This window comes from Salmo salar, chromosome 19 (genome assembly GCF_965601325.2).
Source record: "Salmo salar chromosome 19, fSalSal1, whole genome shotgun sequence".
NCBI classification, from domain to species: Eukaryota; Metazoa; Chordata; class Actinopteri; order Salmoniformes; family Salmonidae; genus Salmo; species Salmo salar.
Window position 1 is genome coordinate 70,538,626 of NC_138309.1, and position 25,730 is coordinate 70,564,355.

Sequence of the window (25,730 nt, forward strand, 5' to 3'; positions counted from 1 at the left end):
AATATATATTGGTCATGTTGGTCATGACTCCCGAGTGGCGCAGTGGTCTAAGGCACTGCATCTCAGTGCAAGAGGCATCACTATAGTCCCTGGTTTGAATCCAGGCTGTATCACATCTGACTGTAATTGGGAGTCCAATAGGGCGGTGCACAATTGACCCAGCGTCGTCCAGGTTAGGGGAGGTTTTGGCTGGGTGTCCTTGTCCAAAAAATAGGCACAGTGGGGTTTTGGTTTCTCTCCATCTAAAAACAGAAGTAAATATTTTGGCCTTTATAAATATTATTTTGGCCTTTATTCAGATTACAATCGCTTACTTTCGGTTATTTGAAAACTAAATCATCTCCAAAATATTGTTATTTTTTAAACAAAGCGATTATTATTATTATTAGTTAATGAATTTAGAATTATATAAAAGGCCCTTAGATATTCTCACAGATCAGATTTTCCCTAACGAAAAATGACCCTTAGATATTAACTTAGAATCCTCCAGTGCTCTAAATTTTATTATTGGCGGAGAGTCACGTCACTGAAAAAATGTTTTTGTATATTATTCTCACTAGTTTTGAGTAATGTGCTGTTAAAAGTGGTGTAGGTCTTATTTATTTAAAAAGTATATTGAAGTTAGAAGCAATATGATTTGAAGCAATAGCCTACCTGCGGTCAACTATTTCAGCACGGTTTCGCGCTGCTCTGAGACAAGCATGGGGACTAGTCTTCATAAATCAATGAGATTTTTATTTTCACTGAATCTCCGTTTGGGTATTGTTAGACAACAATTAGGGTATGGAAATGTTATGCTCTTAGTACTGTAGCCTATTCCCTACCGCCACATTCTACAGCGCCATATTTTCCTAACGGAAACCCTGAGGGTTTTGTTTTTCGTTTTTCTTGGAATAGAAACACCGTCTTATTAATCAAATGAATTAAGCTACATTTCTTAAAGCCAATCCCATATACTATGTTCTTACAAAAAAGTTTTAAATTCTCTAGTACAGCCAATATTGAAGACTATCAAATGCTCCTCAAAGATGCCCTTTGGTGGTCAAACTAGCACTAACTAGCATTAATGTCAACACTGGTTGACAATTAAATAATGTGCCATAGAATTCTGCAACAGCCCGCATGGTGTGCTGCAGTATGACACAACTTTTACAGGAAGAACCACTGTAGGGCTGGTATCTACGAAGTCATTATGAATATTTTATGTTTCTTTACATACTCTCCAGATGTTTCTGTTATTCTTGGATGGTGAGTGTAACTAGTTGAATTTCATGTTGTATTTTGTACACAAAATCTGAATAGTTCCATGATTGATATTACTGTACATTCCTTTTTATTGTTGTGAGTGCCCTTTTCAATGGTGCACACTTCCTTCTCCCCCTGTATTCCCCCTCATAAACATCACCTGCCACTCATTAACATCCCCTGCCCCCCTTACCTCTTGCCGTCTACAGTAGCGATGTGGAAGAGGTAGCTTACTGTAAAATTGTCCCATGAAAATCAATCAATGTATGTTAAAACACTTGAGTTTATATGGTTACTGACAGTGTATTATAATGGTATCCCTTCATTGTATTGTGATATGTATGCATTTCAGTCATTCATGAACGTTTTGTCTTGTAACGTGTGCTTATTGTACATGTTAGATAGCTACTGTATTTTATACTGTACGCTACATCGTCATTGGGGTAGCATGGCTATTCATGTCCACTTACAATGTGAATTTGTACTTTGCAGAGGAGTTGGCATATAAGGGCACCACAGCATTTGTTTATGGATGTTTTTCCTGTCATTATCAGAGAAGAAAAGATCAACACCAACCCTGATCCTTTTGGTCATATGTAAGCTGATCAAAACACAATGCAGAGGCAATCTACACCGGTCACAAATGCAGCTGCCGCTGTATTGAAGCCATTGGATGCAGTTTATCATAGTGCATTTTGTATCAAAATGTAGACTGGCCCTTGTTGAAGTCTCGTCGATCGTTGTATTGCACTCTTTTTGTCTATAAAGCCCCCTTGCATAAACTTCCGCCATACCTTACCTCATTGTTAACCTATAGATGAACGGCCTACCGCACCCGGGCTAAGGGATTGCTAATTCTGGAGGTCCACTGACTTGGGGAAATCTGCTTTTAGTTTTTTTGCACCTACACCTACAATACATTTAAACATTTGAGTAATTGATGCCTCTAGGGCAGGGCTCTCCAACTAACCTGATTCAGCTTATCAACCAGCTAATTATGGGAATCATGTGTGCTAGATTATGGTTGGAGTGAATACCTACAGGATGGTAGCTCTCCAGGAACAGGGTTGGAGATCCCTGCTCTAGGGCATTTCAGATGGTTGTTAGAGGACCTTTATACTGAAGAAAGTAAAATGTTCTTTATTATTGTGTTTTGCTTTTTGTGTGTTGCGTATTATAACATGTATTTTAACTTCTTAGTGATCCCTACCAGCGCTAAGATTTACCATTGTTAAAAGAGGCCTCAGAGCAGGCGAATACACAGATTCTACCGATGAAATTAAAGTGTGCTCGTTCTAGCTTGTGGTGAGGAGATTTTGGATGTTTATGACAAATTGTATTGTTGTTAATATAGTAATTACTATATAAAGTGGCAGAGCTCTGGGAATTGCCCATTAAAATATGTATGTATGTACAGGCACAGAACAGCAGTGTCTTCACTTATAACTTTGGTTGTCATGCCCAAAAAATGCAGAATGAACGCACCCAGTGAGAGACAGCAGGACAGGTGTATAGTTGCATTTAAAATTATTGGCACCCTGACACTTTACAATGAGTGCAATGGAGCAGAATGTTCTGTTTTTTCTTTTCAAAATTGGGTGAATGGATATTTTTACCCTGTATGCACCTGCAGCTTACCACAGGTGAGATAGATTACGCAGTAAACGATAATCAGTTGCCTCCAACCAAATGACAGTATTTTGAATTAAATCATTTAGTCCAGGTCATTGTTTGATTTTGAAGTGGAATACATGTGTGAACACCAAACGTTTTTTCAATTTCAACTTATTTTAAAAGAAATGGTGAATCCTGCAAGGGTGCCAATATATTTTACCGCAACTGTATCACCCAGAAAACTTTCCTGCCGGTACTTTTACGATATGGATTCAGTGTATTTTCCGTGTCAGTTGTGCCTCTGCTAAGGATTTCAGCTATGGTCAAAATCTATTTTATAAAAGAAAAATCTTAAGCTAAGAAGGGAGATACTTTATGACCTTGACCAATGCTGTTTATTTCTTGTTGTAGCCCACAATTCTGAACTTCCAGAGTTACAACTGTGAATTCTAGGCTATAGTGATATGGATTGTAATATGTCACTGGACAATGACAATGTTTCCACTTTAGTGATATATGTTAGCAACAGATGAAGGGGTGTGCTAATTCAAACAATTTAAGTTGTTATAGCAAGTGGCAAATAAATGCTAGTGTCACTCAAAACTGAGAAGGTGGTAATGAGGAAAAGTATAGGGATAGGTTTCCACACAGACAACATTTCCTAACACACTTCTATGGAAGAACCACCTCTGCAAAATCATGATTAGTCTAAATAAACTGTGACGCTATCCAGTGAATCTTAAAATTGTTTCTCAAAATACCAGACAGATTTAACATTGTAATTTATTTGACATTTTGTGCCAGTTTCCTGGACACAGATTAAGCCTAGTCCTGCATTTAATTGCTAAGCCTCTCTCGTGGACAAACTATGTAAACATACATGGTACTGTAGAATCTGTCAAGAGACTATGGGATACATCGGATAATGAGCAGCAGTTGTTCCGGTGCTTGGGCTTTTTGTCAATTGTTATTTGGAAGTATCAGGATAGTGCGAGGGTGTTTCTTAAACTGGGAATGTGGATACGCTGCAAGGCTATTTCTCCCACAGCAGACGCTTTAAATATCAAACTTAGCCACGCTTGAAATATCAAACATTGCTGTAGCCAGTTGGCAAGCATGCGAAAATGTCTCTTTTGCCAGTCATTTTTAAAGAACAACTGCCCCTAAAAACCAACTTCTCATTTAGAAAACAACAATGTGGGGCGGCAGGGTAGCCTAGTGGTTAGAGCGTTGGGCTAGTAACCGAAAGGTTGCAAGTTCGATTACCCTAGCTGACAAGGTACAAATCTGTCGTTCTGCTCCTGAACAAGGCAGTGTATTGTTCTTAGGCCGTCATTGAAAATAAGAATTTGTTCTTAACTGACTTGCCTAGTTAAATAAAGGTAAAATAAAATATGTGGCATAGATATGAGTCAGAAACATTTATTTTACTGTCAAAATTGACTACAAAGAGTAAATATGATCATTTGGGTCAAAAAGTCAGTCTCATCTAAAACAGAGTTTTGTGAGACTTGTGGTCATGACTGCATCACAACATAAATTGTAATCATCAATCAAGTGCAGCTGCACATGACCCAATCATAATGCCTGTGGTAAATTTGGCTGTGAGTTTTCGTTTGAGAGGGTGGAGTCCTCTAACACATCCCTCCCTAGAACTTAATCGAGCATCTGACCAAATTATGCAAGATTTTTGTTCTGGGTTAATCCTGACAGTCATGAGAGACTAGTGTGTTCACAACATCAATACAACTGTGATGAACATCACAGTCAGTACCTGCTTGGCAGCCACTTCATAACCGTCTGGGTTCATGGTAGGCAGGATGTGGATGCGCGTGTCATGGATGAGGCGTGTGATCCTCTGGTTTCCGGCCCGGTATTCCTCACACAGGAACTGGGAGAGCTGGATCAGCAGCTCCCGACCCAGCACCTCGTTTCCGTGCATGTTCCCCACATACTTGAACTCGGGCTCCACTGAAAAACAAGAGTCAGGTGGGTGGAGGTCAGGAGGGCAAATTAATGAAAAGGTCATAGACGCTCACATCCGCTTAAAGTGCTGTGTATGTAGAAAACTAAAACAAGCAACCCCTCACCCCCACACTACCCATTAACCCAGGCTGCCACTCCATTTCTGCAGTTTTGCTTTTGTCAGAACACTGTGGAGCAAGGGCAAATGTTATGCCAAGCGCCCATTGACCCTGTTAGATGTTTAGAGAGCTGGTGTGTGTTTTAAGCCACAATTTTTGTCATGTTCTAACACCGTTCTTCAGTAGAATCCATCCCTTAGGTCTTTCACTGTGACACAGCACCATTTGATCAAGTGAGTTGTTGAACTGACAACACAGTATTTCTTGAAAGTAATATTGATTCAATAGAAACACAAACAGTACAACATCAGCCAACAAAAGACAAAGAACAAGTGACATGATTGGATTATTTAGCTAGTGTCACCTATTTTATGTAGGTAAAATACAAACTTATTAGGTTAGCAACTTACCAGGACAGATGTTTACTCCAAAAAGGTATTGGATTACTTTATTACTTCATTCATGCTAATATGGTGGACAAATCTCCAGGTCTCCTTATGGGAATTGAGCCCTAACTTTTCCGACAGATATGCTGCTAAAAAAGTAGCTTTTTACCCACCATTGTTACGTTGGACAATGTTGGAGACTGGAGAGCACTTGCAGCAAGCACAATTGCAACTTTGATTGTCTTCTAACATTGCAAGACAGGCAAGTGAGTTGAAATATTGTGAATTTTAATATAATACTGCTGAATGGCTAAATTGTAATGTGAATGTAGTGCTTATGTATGTATTTTTATATCTGTTATGTATTTTTTATTTTGTTTAATTTTTGGACCCCAGGAAGAGTAGCTGCTGCCTTGGAATTTACAGTACAATATCAGGTATTTCTACAGCTGCACCATTGAAAGCATCTTAACTGCTTGGTATGGCAACAGCACCGCCCTTGATCGCATGCCGCTACAGAGGGTGGTGCGGACAGCCCAGTACATCACTCCAGAACCTTTATAGCAGGCAGTGTGAAAGGAAAGCCCGGAAAATTACTAGACTCCCACCCAAGCCATAGACTGTTCTCTCCGATTCCTCACGGCAAGCGGTACCAGTCTATCAAGTCTGACACCAACAGGCTCCTGAACATTATTATTATTTTTGCACTGTCTCGATGCACAATCACAGGACTCTACGCACTCATGCTCACTGACACTCCAACACACACATAACATGCACTACAGTGGGTAGTGCGTACAGCCCAGTACATCACTGGGGCCAAGCTTCCTGCCATCCAGGACCTATATACTAGGCAGTGTCAGAGGAATGCCCCAAAAATTGTCAGAGACTCCAATCACCCAAGTCATAGACTGTTTTCTCTGCTACCGCATGGCAAGCAGTACCGGAGGGCCAAGTCTAGGTCCAAAAGGCTCCTTAACGGCTTCTAACCCCAAGCCATAACACTGCTGAACAATTAATCAAATGGCCACCCGGACTATTTGCATTGACCCCCCTCCCCCCTTTGTTTTTACACTGCTTCTATTCCCTGTTTATTATCTATGCATAGTTACTCTACCCCTACCTACATGCACAAATTACCTCGACTAACCTGTACCCCCGCACATTGACTCTGTACCGATACCCCCTGTATATAGCCTTATTATTGTTATTTTATTGTGTTACTTTTATTGAAACATTTTTTTTATTTTTGTTTATTGAGTAAATATTTTCTTAACTCTATTTTTTAAAACTGCATTGTTGGTTAAACAAGTCAATGCCCCATAATTTAGCCCCATAATTTCTTCTCTGTCCACAGTTCCTGTTTTTCAGTTCTTTCACCATGTCATGGAACACTCACACATCCCTCAATTCTACTAAAAGAGGCCTTTCAGCAACAAAAAAAATGCAAGCTCAGCCCTGGTCAAAAGTGTTACCACAGGAACTCCCAGCTGTCAAGCTTTTGTCACAGTGGCGGGTGGTGTTAAAAACAGGTATATCACTACATTTGTCAAACTGCATCCATTTTGGATAGTAATTGTTTATTATTAACCTATTTTACTTAAATGCAGTGTATAGAAAATAAACAAACAGGCAAACATGCTCACAATAAATGCTGATTCAGTTGTGGTCCACAACAAGCCTACTAGCAAATAGAAGTGCAGTGGACTCTTTCTCCTATACTAAGCACAGTATGTAGAAATCACTCCGTCATTGCCTGGTTGCTAAAATTCGGACATTTCTGTTTATATGACAAAACATGCAATGTATAGTCATTGCACCATCTAAACCACTGAAAATCATATTTCCTTTAGACCTATTCCATGGACTATCAGTTTTCCAAAACACTAAATCACAGCACAAAATAAAACTGCTTCAAATTAGAGAGTCAAATAATGAGTTTACATTTCATCTCACCAGGAAAACCCACCACCCCCTTCAGATAACAGCAATATATGCCATTTCAAAACATATTCTCATTCTTCTTTTACGATATACAAAGAAACAAAACTAACTAATAAATATACCTCTTGAGTTTGAAAAACATCAATTTAGTACAAGAGATTAGCACAATTATCTTGCAATATCATACCCACAAAAATAAGGACCTGATACTCAATTGTTTATCGATTTGTTGTAATTAAAGACTTGAAATCATGTTTAAAACATTTGTTACTCTCATAGATTAATTGTTCCTTGAGAACTACATGATATAAATCATTCTCGTGAAAATGGCATGGTATGCATGTGCTTCATTGTTTACATTTTTATTGTTGGCCCACTCTTTGATATTCACTCCTTACAGAGTGTGATTTATTTGATAACAGAAATGAATAATGGTACAGCCAATAACTAAAAGTGCTCTACATATTACATACTATCAAGAATAGCACAATCGTATCTTTTAGGCAAGTATTTGCAGGAATTGCAATAAACTTCATATGAAGTGTTACAAATTCAATACAGTTACATATTTAACAATAACGGTATGACCTCAGTGAAAATAACACATCAGGAATAGCGTGTTGGGAATATTAAAATCCTTAACTTTGAATATAAATTAACTTAAAACTTGCATCAAACCTTTGTGGAAAATACAGTGCAATAACATTAATTTTGTAACAATTAAGCAAGATACTAAACTCAGCAAAAAAAGAAACGTCCCTTTTTCAGGACCCTGTCTTTCAAAGTTAATTAGTAAAAATCCGAATAACTTCACATATTTTCATTGAAAAGGGTTTAAACACTGTTTCCCATGCTTGTTCAATGAACCATAAACAATTAATGAACATGCACCTGTGGAACGGTCAGTGATTCTTTCGTTAACACAGGTGTTGACGAGAACAAGGCTGGAGATCACTCTGTCATGCTGATTGAGTTCGAATAACAGACTGGAAGTTTCAAAAGGAGGGTGGTGCTTGGAATCATTGTTCTTCCCAACCATGGTTACCTGCAAGGAAACATGTGCCGTCATCATTGCTTTCCACAAAAAGGGCTTCACAGGCAAGGATATTACTGCCAGTAAGATTGCACCTAAATCAACCATTTATCGGATCATGAAGAACTTCAAGGAGAGCGGTTCAATTGTTGTGAAGAAGGATTCAGGGCGCCCAAGAAAGTCCAGCAAGCGCCAGGACCGTCTCCTAAAGTTGATTCAGCTACGGGAACGGGGCACCACCAGTACAAAGCTTGCTCAGGATTGGCAGCAGGCAGGTGTGAGTGCATCTGCACGCACAGTGAGGCGAAGACTTTTGGAGGATGGCCTGGTGTCAAGAAGGGCAGCAAAGAAGCCACTTCTCTCTTCTATCCAGGAAAAACATCAGGGACAGACTGATATTCTGCAAAAGGTACAGGGATTGGACTGCTAAGGACTGGGCTAAAGTCATTTTCTCTGATGAATCCCCTTTCCGATTGTTTGGGGCATCCGGAAAAAAGTTTGTCCGGAGAAGACAAGGTGAGCGCTACCATCAGTCCTGTGTCATGCCAACAGTAAAGCATCCTGAGGCCATTCATGTGTGGGGTTGCTTCTCAGCCAAGGGAGTTGGCTCACTCACAATTTTGCCTAAGAACACAGCCATGAATAAAGAATGGTACCAACACATCCTCCGAGAGCAACTTCTCCCAACCATCCAGGAACAGTTTGGTGACGAAACAATGCCTTTTCCAGCATGATGGAGCACCTTGACATAAGGCAAAAGTGATAAATAAGTGGCTCGGGGAACAAAGGATGTGGCCCAGAAATGAATTGACAGCATGCCAGGGCGGATTGCAGAGGTCTTGAAAAAGAAGAGTCAACACTGCAAATATTGACTCTTTCCATCAACTTCATGTAATTGTCAATAAAAGCCTTTGACACTTATGAAATGCTTGTAATTATACTTCAGTATTCCATAGTAACATCTGACAAAAATATCTAAAGACACTGAAGCAGCAAACTTTGTGGAAATTAATATTTGTGTCATTCTCAAAACTTTTGGCCATGACTGTATGTACCCCACACTGTACCCCACACATACAATTATCTGTAAGGTCCCTCAGTTGAGCAGTGAATTTCAAACACAGATTCAACCACAAAGACCAGGGAGGTTTTCCAATGCTTTGCAAAGAAGGGCATATATTGATTGATGGGTTAAAAAGCTTTAAGTTATTAATTACACTTTGGATAATGTATCAATACACCCAATACACTCAGTTGCCGGAGAGGAAGGAAACTGCTTAGGGATTTCACCATGAAGCCAATGGTGACTTTAAAACAGTTAGAGAGTTTATTGGCTGTGATCGGAGAAAACTGAAGATGGATTAACAACATCGTAGTTACTCGACAATACCAACCTAAATGGGAGAGTGAAAATTAGGAAACCTGTACAGAATAACAATATTCCAAAACATGCATCCTGTTTGCAATAAGGGACTAAAGTAAAACTGAAAGAAATGTGGCAAGGAATACAAAGCGTTATGTTTGGGACAAATCCAACACAACACATCACTGAGTACCACTCTTCATATTTTCAAGCATGGTGGTGGCTGCATCATGTTATGGGTATGCTTGTCAACTATGGATTTTTTTTGTTGATAAACATAAACGGAATAGAACTACACACAGGAAAAATCCTAGAGGAAAACCTGGTTCAGTCTGCTTTCCAACAGACACTGGGAGATAAATTCCCCTTTCAGCAGGACAATAACCTATAACACAAGGCCAATTATACACTGGAGTTGTTTACCAAGGAAACATTAAATGTTCCTGAGTGGCCTAGTTACAGTTTTGACTTAAAACGTCTTGAAAATCTATGGCAAGACTTGAAAATGGCTGTCTAGCAATGATCAACAACCAACTTGACAGAGCTTGAAGAATTTTAAAAACAATTATGTGTAAATATTATACAATCCAAGTGTGCAAAGTTCTTAAAGACTTACCCAGAAAGGTGATTCTACCATGTGTTGACACAGGAGTGTGAATACTTATGTAAATTAGATACTTTCAGAAGAAATATTTTTTTATCTAAAAACATGTTTTCACTTTGACATTATGGGGTATTTTGTGTAGATGGGTGTGGAAAAAGAAAATCATCCATTTTGAATTCATGCTGTAACAAAACAAAATGTGGAATAAGTCAAGGGATATGAAACCTCTTGGCGTTCCCCTAGGATAGGGGGCGCTAAAGCGATTTTTGAAATAAATTCGTGCCCATTTTAAACGGCCTCCTACTCAAACTCAGAAGCTAGGATATGCATATAATTAATACTTGTGGATAGAAAACACCCTAAAGTTTCAAAACTGTTTGAATGGTGTCTGTGAGTGTAACAGAACTCATATGGCAGTCAAAACCCCGAGACAGATGGAAACAGGAAGTGGAATTCTGAATTGCGAACTCAACTTCATCACGTTGCCTATTAATCACATCGTGAGCTATGGTTCATTGAGCACTTCCTATTGCTTCCACTAGATGTCCCCAGTCTTCACAAATTGGTTTGAGCCTTCTACTGTTAAAATTGAATGAATGAGACGCTGTGGAACGTGGTCACACGGAGAGGGCCATCACCATTATGACGCCGGCGCCCCTGGTTACCCTCCCCTTTCGAAACGTTTTGAAACACAATGCAATCGACCCCCTCGAATCTTATTGGCTCTCTTGTTGAAACAGGCCCTGAAGATTTATGTTATACAACGTTTGACATGTTTGAACGAACCTAAATGGGAAAAAAATGCTTTTTGTCGAAATGGCTGTCCCGCGCCCGACGGGGGATTTGGATCAGCTTTCAGACGCGCTAACAAGAACAAGCTAATGGAACATAATGGATGAACTTTTTCGAACGAAAATACATTTGTTGTGGACCTGGGATTCCTGGAAGTGCTTTCTGATGAAGACAACCAAAGGTAAGGGATTATTGACAATAGTATACAAGACTAGATGTGATATGCGATTGTTCCAAGATGGCGCTGACATGTAACGTTAGCCTATTTTTCAGAGTATCGCATCCCCTTTCATCGCAAAGTATGATTACCCAGTAAAGTTAATTTTAAATCTGGTATTACAGGTGCTTTCAAGAGATATTCATCTATAAATCTTAGAATGACAATATTACATTTTAAAAATGTTTTCGAATAGTAATTTAGTAAATTGTAGCTCTGTTTCATCGGATGCATTTGAGGGAAAATAGTTAGTCAACGTTACGCACCGATGTAAAATGCTCTTTTTATATATAAATATGAACTTTATCGAACAAAAGAATGCATGTATTGTGTAACATGATGTCCTAGGTGTGTCATCTGGTGAAGATTGTCAAAGGTTAGTGCTGCATTTAGCTGTTTTTTGGTTATTTGTGATGCATGTGGTTGGTCGGAAAATGGCTATGTGGCTACTTTTACGATATACTCCTCTAACATAATCTAATGTTTTGCTTTTGCTGTAAAGCCTTTTTGAAATCGGACAACGTGGTTCGATTCAGGAGAGGTGTATCTATAAAACAATATAATTTGATTATTTTTTTATTTTTTTTTAATTATTACATTTTGTTATGCTAATGGCGATATGATTTTTCGCTGGATGTCCGTCCCGCATACGGGACGGAGGCCGCACAGGGGTTAAACAACCCAATGGGCACACCATGTTATTTCAACGTGGATAATTAGGTAATATTTGGTTAAAAAAGACAGACAAAAGTTAGTTGAATTTCCAATGTGTTGTCACTCTGGTTTCGACCATCTAAAAGCACAACCAAATTCCAATGGAAAAACAATGTGAGATTTTTGGTGTAGTTGTCACCCAAATGTGTATCACTGCGTTTTCAACCACTTAAAAGCACATAAAAGTTCAAATGGGAATACAATGTCAGATATTTAGTTTGTTTATACAATAGATTAATGTATTTTCATTGTGCTTCATCTAATAGCAGAATCAAATGACCTGGAATGCTTTTGTACATTAAAGGTACATGGTGTCACACCCTGATCTGTTTCACCTGTCTTTGTGATTGTCTCCACCCCGCTCCAGGTGTTGCCCATCTTCCTCATTATCCCCTGTGTATTCATACCTGTGTTCTCTGTTTGTCTGTTGCCCGTTCGTCTTGTTTGTCAAGTCAACCGGCATTTTTTATATCAGCTCCTGCTTTTCCCCGGTCTCTCTTTTCTCATCCTCCTGGTTTTGACCCTTGCTTGTCCTGACCCTGAGCCTGCCCACCTAACCACTCTGCCTGCCCCTGAGCCTGCCTGCCATCCTGTACCTTTGCCGCTGTTGCTGAAATAAGCATTCTTACTTCGACATGGTCTGCATCTGGGTCTTACCCTGATACATGGTGCAAGTCATAAATCCTGTTCGATATTCTGCACCATGTACCTATTACAGCAATTGTGAATATCTCCACAGACCCTATACATACTATCTTGAATATGCACGCTTGATATGATTACATAAAAATAAATGTATAGTTACAGTAAAATCAAGATGTGGCCGTGGATGTGTTACTCATTTTAAGGTTGAATGTTACATTAGTTTGTAAGAAGGCCATAACTTCAGGCTATTTAGGCCTACTGTATGGAATTGTGTTTCGTGGTCAACGCAACCAAATATGAACATTTTAAGGAGATGTATCTTCTGCTTGGATTGTTCCATCTGTGCCACTGACTTAGTCTGGCTTTAATTCAAGTTTGTCTACAAATTAATAATTGATATGTTGGATTCACGTCTCCATCTCAACCAAAAACCTATGTTAAAGAATGGGAGTAAATCAAATCAAACTTTAAATGCACTTAAATAAAGTTTGATTTTATTTAGTCCTATTCTTTAACTTTGATTAAAAAATGCGTTCCAAAAGGTTTCCTAAAGGGTTCCAAAAGACTTTGCGGAGAGATAGGATTCTACCAAGAACTGTTTTCATTTGAATAATCCTTTTTGGAAGACAAGGAAGATGTTCTATCTGACATTTTAGTTTAAAAATGTGTTATTCACATATCCCGGTCTGCTTTTGCTTCGCAAGCCCCACAATATTGAAATCCAAGAAATCCAACAGGATTTCACGAGCTTCCCTGCTTGAACCCCTAATGAACGCCAACAAATACAATAGGGTTTCACCAGCTTCAATGTTTGAACCCCTAATAATGAATCAGAAGAAACACAATAATGTTTTACCAGCTTCACTGCTGAATCCCTAATAATAATGAACCAGAAGAAACACCAAAAGGTGTGGACCCAGGTTTTTTTTTTTAGTCATCAAATTTTTGTTCAGGCACAACACCAGAAAATCCCTCACTGTATAGGGCTGTCTATCTGAAAGTGGCAGGATTTGAACTCGAGTTGACATGGGTTGGCATGAACTCAGAGAAATGATGGTCAAAGCTTTTATTTCAGGCTATTTACAGAAAAATAAGTCCTGGATGCTTTGCTAGCAATAAACAACAAGAAATCCACATGGGCCGACAAATTGGATCCCGGTCTGCTTAACTGTGCTGCGCCATTCATTGTTGGCTCAATTACTTACATTTTTTATTTAACATTGTTATCAGGAAATATTCCAAAAGTACGGAATTCAGCTCTTGTACTGCCACTCCATAAGGGCGGGGATAGTAGTGATCTTAATAATGAATTGCCCCATTTCAAGGCTTCCTTGTCTAGTTAAGATTCTTCAATCACTGATAAATGTATAACTTTTCTCTTTTTTATCTGAGAAATCTATTTTGAATGTAAACCAATCAGGGTTTAGGCCTGGGCATAGCACTATTACATTTAACTAGGCAAGTCAGTTAAGAACAAATTCTTATTTCCAATAAGGCCAAACCCAGACCAATTGTGCACCACCCTATGGGACTCCCAATCACAGCTGGATGTGATGCAGCCTGAATTAGAGCCAGGGACTGCAGTGATGCCTCTTGCACTGAGATGTGGTGCCTAGACCACTGCACCACTCGGGAGCTCTAAAGTATCCAAATCCCTTACCTAACCTTAACCATTTTAAATGTCAACTTCGATTGGGTAGGGACATCCAAAGGATCTTGAATAGCACGCAACTGTGACTGTTTATCATCTGAGAGCTGTTTCCATGAATACTGGGCAGGGGACACAAGATAAGAGAGACTGGTGTGAGAGACAGACAGTGGCCTGACCATGGAATCAGGAATTAGAATACTATTATGACATAGCCTGACAATAGATCACAGAAAAAGGTTATTTTCTGATGGAAATTTTGCTGCTCTCGGATCGCCATTTGACCATACCTGACCTAGAGTCTTGAAATTATGTGCATAGTTCCCTCTTCTCACAAGGAACACATTTGCCTCAAGGACCCACAAGGTCTGCCATGATGGATTTTCTGCCATTTAGAATGTTTTCAAAACACTTAAATTACATCTCCTCCAGAACCACAGGGCCGATCTGGATTAAACTTGATATATGGCATCTATGGACCAATGTGTTTCAACGCAATATTTTCCAGACTAGTATGTCAAACAACTGACCAATAAACATTAATGCGGTCATGGTCTGGCACATAAATGCATATAAATCAGACACAGATATTTGTATTGTAACCAAACTTTGTACACATGTTCCAAACCCTGTCAAGACTCAACATATGCAAGCACATTCAGATTGACCACACGGTGGCGCTACAACAGGAACATGTTTATATCTCTTGATCTGTTTGACTCAGTGTTTAAATTGTAAACCTTTGTGGTTATTGTGTTGTTGTGCTTCCCATTTGAGGTCTGGATTGTGATTCCTAGGATATTTGTGTGGTGTCAAACTTCTTTTGCTATTCAAAGGTTATTCAAAGGTGCTGTCGGGGGAAACACTTTTACTTCCAAGGCTTCACATGAAGAGACGGCGAAGTTCATCATAAGGTGGCTGGAGCTTGCACCAGACAGAGATGGAGGCAGAAAAATAGACCCAGAGAGACAAAGATACATTTACAGAGCATTCGGAAAGTCTTTCTACATTTTCTTATGTTACAGCCTTATTCTAAAATGGATCCACATTTTACAAAATTCCTCATCAATCTACACACAATACTTCATAATGACAAAGTGAAAACAGGTTCTTAGATTTTTTTTTACAAATAATAACAATTAAAAACAGAAATACCTTATTTACATAAGTATTCAGTCCCTTTGCTATGAGACTCGAAATTTAGCTCAGGTGTATCCTTTTTCCATTGATCATCCTTGGGATGTTTCTACAAAGTCATTGGAGTCCACCTGTGGTGAATTCAATTGACTTGACATGATTTGGAAAGGCACTTACCTGTCTATATAAGTTCCCACAGTTGACAGTGCATGTCAGAGCAAAAACCAAGCCATTGGGTCGAAGAAATTGTCCGTAGAACCCCGAGACAGGATTGTGTTGAGGCACAGATCTGGAGAAGAGTATAAAAACAATTCTGCAGCATTGACGGTCCCAAAGAACACAGTGGCCTCCATCATTATTAAATGGAAGAAGTTTGGAACCACCAAGACCCTTCCTGGAGCTGGCCACCCGGCCAAACTGAGCAATAGGGGGAGATGGGTCTTGGTCAGGGTGGTGACCAAGAAGCTGATGGTCACTCTGACAGAGCTCCAGAGTTCCTCTGTGGAGATGGTTGTCCTTCTGGTGGTTGTCCTTTGCAGCACTCCACCAATCAATCCTTTATAGTAGAGTGGCCAGTTGGAAGCCACTCCTCAGTAAAAGGCACATGACAGCCCGCTTGGAGTTTGCCAAAAGATACCTAAAAGACTCTCAGGCCATGAGAAACAAGATTTTCTGGTCTGATGAACCCAAGATTGAACTCTTTGGCCTGAATGCCAAGTGTCACGCCTGGAGTAAATCTCGCACCATCCCTACGGTGAAGCATGGTGGTGGCAGAATCATGCTGTGGGGATGTTTTTCAGGGGAAGGGACTGGGAGACTAGTCAGGATCGAGGGAAAGATGAACGGAGCAAAGTACAGAGAGATCCTTGATGAAAACCTGCTCCAGAGTGCTCAGGACCACAGACTGGGGCAAAGGTTCACCTTCCAATAGGACAATGACCCTAAGCACACAAACAAGACAACGCAGAAGTGGCTTCGGTAGAAGTCTCTGAATGTCCTTGAGTGGCCCAGCCAGAGCCCGGACTTGAACCCGATGAACCTGGAGAGACCTGAAAATAGCTGAGCAGCGACGCTCCCCATCCAACCTGACAGAGCTTGAGAGGACCTGCAGAGAAGAATGGGAGAAACTCCCCATATACAGGTGTGCCAAGGTTGCAGTGTCATACCAAAGAAGACTCAAGGCTGTAATAGCTGCCAAAGGTTCCTCAACAAAGTACTGAGTAAAGGGTCTGAATACTTAAGTAAATGTGATATTTCTATTTCTTTTTAATACATTTGCAAAGAAAATTATAAATGTTTTTGCTTTGTCATTATGAGGTGTTGTGTGTAGATTGATGAGGGAAAAAACATTTGATCCATTTTAGAATAAGGCTTTTACGTAACAAAATTTGGAAAAAGTAAAGGTGTCTGAATACATTCCGAATGCACTCTAGATACACACAAACATGTAAGGCAGAGGTGGGCAACTCCAGTCATCGGGGGCCTGATTGGTGTCACACTTTTTCTCCATCCCTAGCAAACACAGCTGATTAATGAAATTGCATTCTAAACTGAAGATCATGATTGTAATATTTGTGTTGTGGAGAAATGACCAGACAGGAGACGGGAGTACAGTTAGTTTCATTTAGTCAAATACCCCTCGTGCTCTACAGCCCCCGGCCCAATAGTGCACATCTGCATTTCCTATTAGGTGTAGTAACATAACATTGCCGTAATACATTACTGCTTAGTAACAGCATAGTAACTCATCTAAACAGATGTAGATCACAGATACTACACTCCTCCCCCATAGTGTTTAACTCCCAGAGAACAAGGTAAATACGCTAGGGAACTACTAATGCAATATCTGAACAATAGATTCTTAACCATTTTTCAACTACTGGTCTGCCCCGAAGATGGAATTTGGGTCCTAATACCTAACCCAGGTGATGTCCTTTTTCTTTCCTTTTATCTAGGACATATTAAAGTGTTTGTTTGTTTTACTGTCTGTTACCTCTTGAAACAGCTCAACTCACAGGTCAAGCTTTTGAGGTGCCCTTCGCTGTCGAATAGGATATCTCTGCTCCTCCTGGGCTTCCAGTGGTGGGCCAGGTTCGGGTGGAAGGTCAGGCTCTGTCTCTCCCGTACGTCCACAGTCAGGAGAATAGTCCTGGGGTCATTATTATTCTTGTTCTATCGGCATGTCTCTGCTGGGGCATTGGACCGTAGCAGATGATCCACATGAACGTTAAAATGGCGATCACCAAATTGGACTTGGTAAATCAAAGGTCATCTGTGTTGCAAGATCACACCTGAGTTCTACAGGCGCTTGGGGTGTCTGAAATCACGTAGCATCACCCTCTCTCCCTCTTTGAATTCTCTGACAGTCTTTGAGTGTCTGTCATGAGATTTCTTCTGCGTAGCTGATGCTTTGCCACAGTGCTTGACAAGTCTGATTTCAACAATGTCAGGCAGATACGTGGTTGGCATTTCAGAAACAGTTCAGCTGGTGTACATTCTGTTACTGTGTGTGGTGTGTTACGGTAAGTAAACAGGAACCGGGGAAGCCTTTGGTGGGTGGGCACAGACTGAACCTCGAGTCTAGTCCAGGCCTTTTTAAAGATTTGCGCGACTCTCTCCGCTGCCCCGTTTGATGCCGGATGGTAAGGATGTGCCTTACTCCGTTGTTCTTGAGAAACATTTCAAAATCGTTTGACGTGAAAGGAGGGCCATTGTCTGATACGAGCTCCCTGACTAGTCCAAAGGATGCGAACAGGTGTCTGAGAAGATTGATGGTCTTCTCAGCTGTGGTCAGTTGAGTAGGGAACACTTCAATCTACTTTGAATGGACATCAATGACAACAAGGAAATGTTGCTTGTCAATCTCGGCGTAATCCACATGGATGCGTTCCCATGGTGTAGCAGCCCAGGACCATGGATGAAGAGGTGCAGCTTCACAAGCAGGCTAGTTGCAAACAGCTTCACAAGGTGAGCAATGGCCTACATGCTGTTGAATGTCCTGATCCAGTCCAGGCCACCACAGATAACTGCGGACGAGTGCTTTCATTTGAGTGATCCCTGGATGTCCCTCATGCAGGTCAGATAGCAGTCTCCTTTGTGAGGTACCACCACCCTTGATCCCCACAGAACACATCCTTGATCAGTGGACAACTGGTCTTTCTTATCGATGAATGGACGAAGGTTATCGTCATTTACGAAGGTTGGCCAACCGCTTAATGTTAAGTCAAAGACTTTGGAAAGCACTGGGTCTTTCCTCGTTTCCTCTGCTATGTCTGAAGCAGAAATGGGCAGTTCATCAATGAGAGAGATCTGGAAGACTGCTCTATCATCTTCACTGATTGTGCATCTGCATTTGCGTGATCACTGGATCGTCTGTAGTCGATCTCGTAGTCGTAGGCTAGCAATATCAGAGTCCAACATTGCATTTGAAGTGCAGCAAGGGTTAGTATGCCAGATTTTGGTCCAAGGACGGCCAACAGAGGCTTATGATCTGTCAGCAGTTGGAACTTCCTTCCGTAGAGGTATTTGTGAAACTTCTTCGCTCCGAATATTATGCTCAGGGCTTCCTTCTCAATTTGAGCATATTTTTTCTCACTTGGTGACAGAGTCTGTGATGCAAATGCAATAGGGAGTTCTTCACCTGACGGTAGAACATGTGAGATGACGGCTCCTACTCCGTATGGAGATGCATCACACGTGAGTGTCACGACTTCTACCGAAGTTGATGCCCCTCCTTGTTCGGGTGGTGTTCGGCGATCGACATCACCGGTCTTCTAGCCACCATTGATCAGTTTTTCATTTTCCATTGGTTTTGTCTGGTCTCTTTACACACCTGTTTCATATCCCAGTAATTATATGTTGTGTATTTAACCCTCTGCTTCCCCTCATTTCTGTGTCGGTGATTGTTTGTTATGTTATGTACGTGTTGTTTATGTATCGGTGTGCGGTTATTGTTTACCCGGATTATTTTTCTACGTGGATTTTGGAGTTCGTTTTGGAAATAAATACTCCATTTTTTAACCACTCTGTTTTCTCCTGCGCCTGACTTCCCTGCCACCTACATACACGGACTATGACAGCGAGTCTCAGCTTCATCTCTGTGTCATAGTGGGCAAGCCACTTGCTCTTTAGCAGACGCTGTTTGCAAGTCTTGAATGCTTCTTCGCATTGTGGGGACCAATTCCACTTTGTATCGGCCTGCAGCAGTTGATGAAGCAGATGCAACAATGTGGACAAGTTTGCCACAAACTTTCCGTAACAGTTCAGGAGCAAGGTGCTCTCCAATGGTTGGTGCTGACACGAGGATGTCGTCCATGAAGCACAGAACATTGTCTATACCGTCCAAGATCTGATCCATTGTGTTTTGGAATATTGCTGGAGCTGTAGAGATTCCATAGGCCAAGCGATTGAATCTGAATAGCCCCTTGTGTGTATTGTTGGTCAGATACTGTTCTGACTCCGGAACCAGCTTCAGTTGCTGATAAATGAATGACAGGTCCAGCTTACTGAAAACCTTCCCACCAGCTAGAGTGGCAAACAGATCTTCAGCATTTGGTAGTGGATACTCCTCTGGTAGTATGCAGCGATTTACTGTGACCTTGTAGTCTCCGCACATTCTGACGGTCTTGTCTTTCTTTGGGACTACAGTCACTCCACTCTACTTTTGTGATGATGTTATTCTTCTGTAGGTGGTCCAGTTCCTTCTCTACTGCTTCCTTAGGAGCATTGGGAACTGGACGTGGTTTGTGAAAGATAGGCTTGGTTCCTTCTTGCACTCTGACTTTTGCTGTGAAATCTTGTATTTCGCCGTTGAAATCTTTGAAAAGTTCTTTGTGCTTCTCCAGCATGTTAGTGAGTGTAGCCTGACTCACTGGTTTGTCATTTCTCAGACTGAAGATTTCTCCCCAGTTCAACTTGATCTTTTGTAGCCAGTTTCTGCCTAGCAAGGCTTATTGTTCTCCTTTAACAATGACAAGCGGTAGCGTCCACTCCTTCCCCTCATACCGGACTGGTACTTGGATCTGCCCTAACACAGGAATAGTGTCACCAGTGTATGAAGAAAGGCGGATGGACGCTGGCTGAAGAGGGCACTCTTTCAGTTTTTCTTTGTAGAGTCTCTCTGGAATAAGAGATACTGACGCTCCGGTGTCCAGCTGCATTTTTGCTGGTTTTCCAGCTAACTCCATGCTGAGATAGATGCCATCTTTTTGTTGTTGAACTGTGTACGCTGTGAACAGTTCCAATACTGTTTCAATTGTACCGTCCTCTTCTTGTGCTGCGTCTGACACCTTGTGCGCTCTTGCTGTGCATTTTGGAGCTTTACACACTCTCTGTAAATGTTCAATCTTTCCTCAATTGTGGCACTTTTCATTTTGATGATCTCCCCCACATCTGTAGCAACTTGGCATAGACCTTTGTGATGTGGGCTGCTTTGTTCTTGTGTAAGCTTGAGGAGGGGACTGAGAAAAGTGTGACTTTTGTGAGCCTTTTCCAGAACCTGCATCACTGACCTTGTGAACACCTTTCTGACGTTCTGCATGTCCCGATAGCTCAATAGTATCCCTGTGGGCAAACTCGAGTCCAAGTGCGATATCACAGGCTTTCTTGAAGGTCAGGTCCTTCTCTGACAGAAGCCTTCTGTGATATGCTTCACCTGTGAGACCACATGCAAACTTGTCTCGGAGAGCATCATCAAGAAATCGTGCAAACTCACATGTACTTGACAGCCTTTTCAAAGCAAGGATGTAGTCAGCCACGGTTTCCCCTTGACTCTGGTGACGTTGGAAAAATCTGAAACATTCTGCAATGAGAATTGGCTTAGGCTTGAAATGCCTTGAAAGAGTTTCAGTCAATTCTGAATAGGTCAACTCCATTGCTTTTATTGGACCTTTCAGCAATCCATACTCAGTTGGACCCAAAACACGGAGAAATACGTCTGCTTTCTTTTCATCTTTGATTTCATTTGCCAGCCAATGCTCAAAATGCTCTAAATAAGAATCAAAATCCTCTTTTGTAGCCTCAAATTCTGGTAATCGACCAATGGTTGCCATTTTCACAGTTCATTGTTCAGTTTCCTTATTCCTTGTATTTCTTAATTTTCTTAATTCTCATCTAATTCTTCACTTTCTTAATTTCAGAAGTTTCTGCAATCACTTCGTTTACTGCACTCATTTGTAATAATGTGCACACTGTGTTACGTTTCTTCTTCGCTTTTTATTTATTTCGTTTTTTTAGTTTTTTTATTTATTTATTGAATATTCAAAACATACAAAAAATTTGCAGTGAAGCCACTCAATAACTACATCATACCAGTCATCCAACAGATTCCCATTCAGAGCGACACACAGAAGCATCCAGGGTCAATGCCCTGCTCAAGGGCACGTTGACCGATCTAACACCAGGCCAAAAAACGTGAACCCGAACCCTCCAAGATCCCCCCCATAGTTCCCCAATAGCTGTCCCTCAACCATTCGAGACCCCTCCCACAGCCCCCCCCAGAAAAAAAGAAAACAAAAATCTAATTAATTCCATTCCCCAACCCCAAGAACCCCTCAATGCACCAACAACCAAGAGAATGAACTAAAGACAAAAAAGGAAAAGACAGAAGAAAACAGCAAACAACAATGCAAAAAAATAAGAAAGTAAAACAAAAGACATCAAGGACAACTAAAATCATAACAGCAATGCCAACTGTATATGTTTGTGTGCATGTCTAGCACTACTACATGTATGTGTGTGTTCTTGTATGTGTTTATTTGAATGAGAGTGTGTGTATATGCATGTGTACAAACACCTGCACGGCATCAGCCTCAGGCAAACCGGCATTAGTTGTAAAAACACTGCCACTTAGTGTCATTCAAATGTTCTGTTTATTATGGTTTTTCCTTTTTATTGTTTGTATTTTTTTTTACAATATTTCTCCACTGAGATCATCTAATTTCAATGGGTTCAATGACAGTTTTTTTATTTAACCACCAGAGGGCAGTGTCACTATTCTGGACTCCAATAGGCTTGCTACTTGGCAGCTTCTGAACACTGTACCTACTAGCAGTGTTTAGCATTTTCTATGGGCGAAATTTAAAAAACATAACTGACGATTTACATAATTATTTTTAGTTTCATTACTCACGCAACATTCTTCCCTTCAAGCAATGTCCGTTTAAGAAGCTTAATCACCTTGTCGCCACTGTAATATTTGTGTTGTGGAGAAATGACCAGGCAGGAGACAGGAGTACAGTTAGTTTTGTTTAGTCAAAAACACCTCGTGCTCTACAGACCCCGGCCCAATAGTGTGCATGTGCATTTCCTATTGGGTGTAGTAACATAACACTGCCGTAATACATTACTGCTTAGTAACAGAATAGTAACTAATCTATACAGATGTAGATCACAGACACTACAATGATTAGGTAATTATTGGAGTCAGGCTGGTAACTCTAATGAACCTATCCTCTGCAGCAGAGGTAACTCTGGGTCTTCCTTTCCTCTGGCGGTCCTCATGAGAGCCAGCTTCATCATAGCGCTTGATGGTTTTTGCGTCTTGAAGAAACTTTCAAAGTTCTTAAACTTTTCTGGACTGACTGATCTTTGTGCAAAGGGTGGCTACTTTGAAGAATATCAAATATAAAATATATTGTGATTTATTTAACACTTTTTTGGTGACCACATGATTCCATGTGTTATTTCATAGCTTGGATGTCTTCAATGTTGAAAATAGTTTAAAATAAAGCAAATCACTGGAATGAGTAGGTGTGTCCAAACTTGACTGGTACTGTGTATGTGACTTGTTTCAGGAAACTAGGTGTATGTCGAAAGCCACTACTTCAAATGAGAGGCTTTTGATCGTTTTTTTGTAATTCCATTTTTAAATGCATTTTTTTGGGCAGAAATGCCTTCTGGAACATGTGAACTTTCATGTGCCTTAATAACAAACATGTATGCCATCTGTAAATACAAATAAAATGGTTAAATTACGAGCCTAGTTGGTTTAGCCACGGAAAAAGACATCAACCTTCCCACTAGCCATGATGGGCTGAGATAATGAATGGGCTGGACATGCCAAGAGATGAGTTCGGATTGGTCTGCCATGTAGCACCTTCTGTCTATAACATAAGCTGCTCGGTATGTGTAGAAAATCCTTTCTACTGCAGCTTTTTATTAAAGATATCATGGAGAGCTGAAAAATGTTTCCAACTCTTCTCAATAACATTGCTGCCCTGAATTTATAAGGCGCTATCAACAAAGGTCAATTGGAAAACATTGTGAAGAACTACTTTCTGGAGGACGATCGTGCCATGCTGTCTCTCTCTGACTCTGAAAATGAATTAGACGATGAAGAAATCCCTGATTTAGGTAAAAACATTTTCATTGAACGAGACATTGTGGAGTCTTCTGATGACAGTGATGGGGAAGAAACAGCGATCAACAGTGTTGTTGTCATGGAAGAAGTTGACCTTGTTTTGAAATCAGTGGAATGCCTGGTGGAAGATTAATCATAAGGAGATTAATACAATTCTGGAGTTTGATTGCAAATGCGGAGGGAGTCAAAAAGAGAATACAGAAGGCTGCTGTATAAAACACCTGTCTCCAGATTACATCTTCAAACTAAGGGCAACCATGGCATCCATGACAGAGACGGAGAAAGATGTGATGATTCTTATGGCATTGCACACGGTCAGTGTAAATCCAGCTACATTTTCAGATATTATACATTTCAAATTTTGACAGACATGTGTAAAGACTGACAAGGATGTGACAATTCATTTTTATTTCACTAATGTTCTAGTGTTGTTGTTTGCAGGTGCACTATCCTGACTGTATGCAGCCAGATCCCATCTACTTTTTAACTTCTCTAGGGTAGGGGACAATATTTTGACGTCCGGATGAAAGGCATGCCCGTAGTAAACTGCCTGCTACTCAGGCCCAGAAGGTAGGATATGCATATTATTAGTAGATGTGGATAGAAAACACTCTGAAGTTTCTCAAACTGTTTGAATGATGTCTGTGAGTATAACAGAAGTCATATGACAGGCAAAAACCTGAGAAAAATCCAACCAGGAAGTGTGTAAATCTGAGGTTTGTAGTTTTTCAAGTGATTGCCTATACAGTATACGGTGAATTAGGGTTCATTTTGCACTTCCTAAGGCTTCCACTAGATGTCAACAGTCTTTAGAATGTTGTTTCATGCTTCTACTGTAAATAGGGAGAGAATAAGAGCTCCTGGAAGTAGACGACTGAGAAAATGACATGAGCTCAGTGGCGCGCACTCACGTGAGAGTTAGCTGTGTTCCTTTTCTTTTTTGAAGACATTGGAATTGTCCGGTTGGAATATTACTGAAGATTTATGATAAAAACATCCTAAAGATTGATGCCGTACATCGTTTGACATGTTTCTACGAACTTAAATAGAACTTTGTTTGACTTTTCGTCGTGACATTTGCGTGCGCTTCCTGCATTTGGAGTAGTGGACTAAACGCGTGAAGAAAAAGGAGGTATTTGGACATAAATGATGGACTTTATCGAACAAAACAAACATTTATTGTGGAACTGGGATTCCTGGGAGTGCATTCTGATGAAGATCATCAAAGGTAAGTGAATATTTATAATGTAATTTTTGTCATTTCTGTTGACTCCAAAATGGCGGGTATCTGTATGGATTGTTTTGATATCTGAGCGCTGTACTCAGATTATTGCAAAATTTGCTTTAGCCGTAAAGCTTTTTTGAACTCTGACACAGCGGTTGCATTAACCTGTTTAAGATAGGGGGCAGTATTGACACGGCTGGATAAAAAACATACCCGATTTAATCTGGTTACCACTCCTACCCAGTAACTAGAATATGCATATACTTATTACATATGGATAGAAAACGCCCTAAATTTTCTAAAACTGTTTGAATGGTGTCTGTGAGTATAACAGAACTCAAATGGCAGGTCAAAACCTGAGAGATTCCTTTACAGGAAGTGGCCTGTCTGACAATTTCTTGAACTTCTTTTCCATCTCTATCAATTACTAAGGATCTCTGCTCTAACGTGACACTTCCCACGTCGTCCATAGGCGCTCAGAGCCCGGGAAAAAACAGAATGTCGTCATTCCAGCCCCAGGCTGAAACACATTATCGCCTTTCTCAAGTGGCCGATCAAGGGACACTGGCTTATGCGCGTGACCCCGACCGCCCCCGCCTTTGGGATTTTTTCCTCTGTTTGCCGAAAAGGAGATTCCCTGTCGGAATATTATCGCTTTTCTACGAGAAAAATGTCGTAAAAATTGATTTTAAACAGCGGTTGACATGCTTCGAAGTACGG

The 25,730-nt window shown here is 40.5% G+C and overlaps 1 protein-coding gene across 2 annotated transcripts in view; it reads right to left on the reverse strand.

The window, feature by feature from the left end:
* Positions 1 to 25,730, reverse strand: part of cpn1 (carboxypeptidase N, polypeptide 1) — a 185,866-nt gene that overhangs the window by 142,197 nt on the left and 17,939 nt on the right. For both annotated transcript variants that reach the window (XM_045701860.2, NM_001141729.1), the window contains exon 2: positions 4,634 to 4,830. In XM_045701860.2, the coding sequence (XP_045557816.1) occupies positions 4,634 to 4,830 (197 nt within the window). The remainder of the gene's footprint in view (positions 1 to 4,633; positions 4,831 to 25,730) is intronic.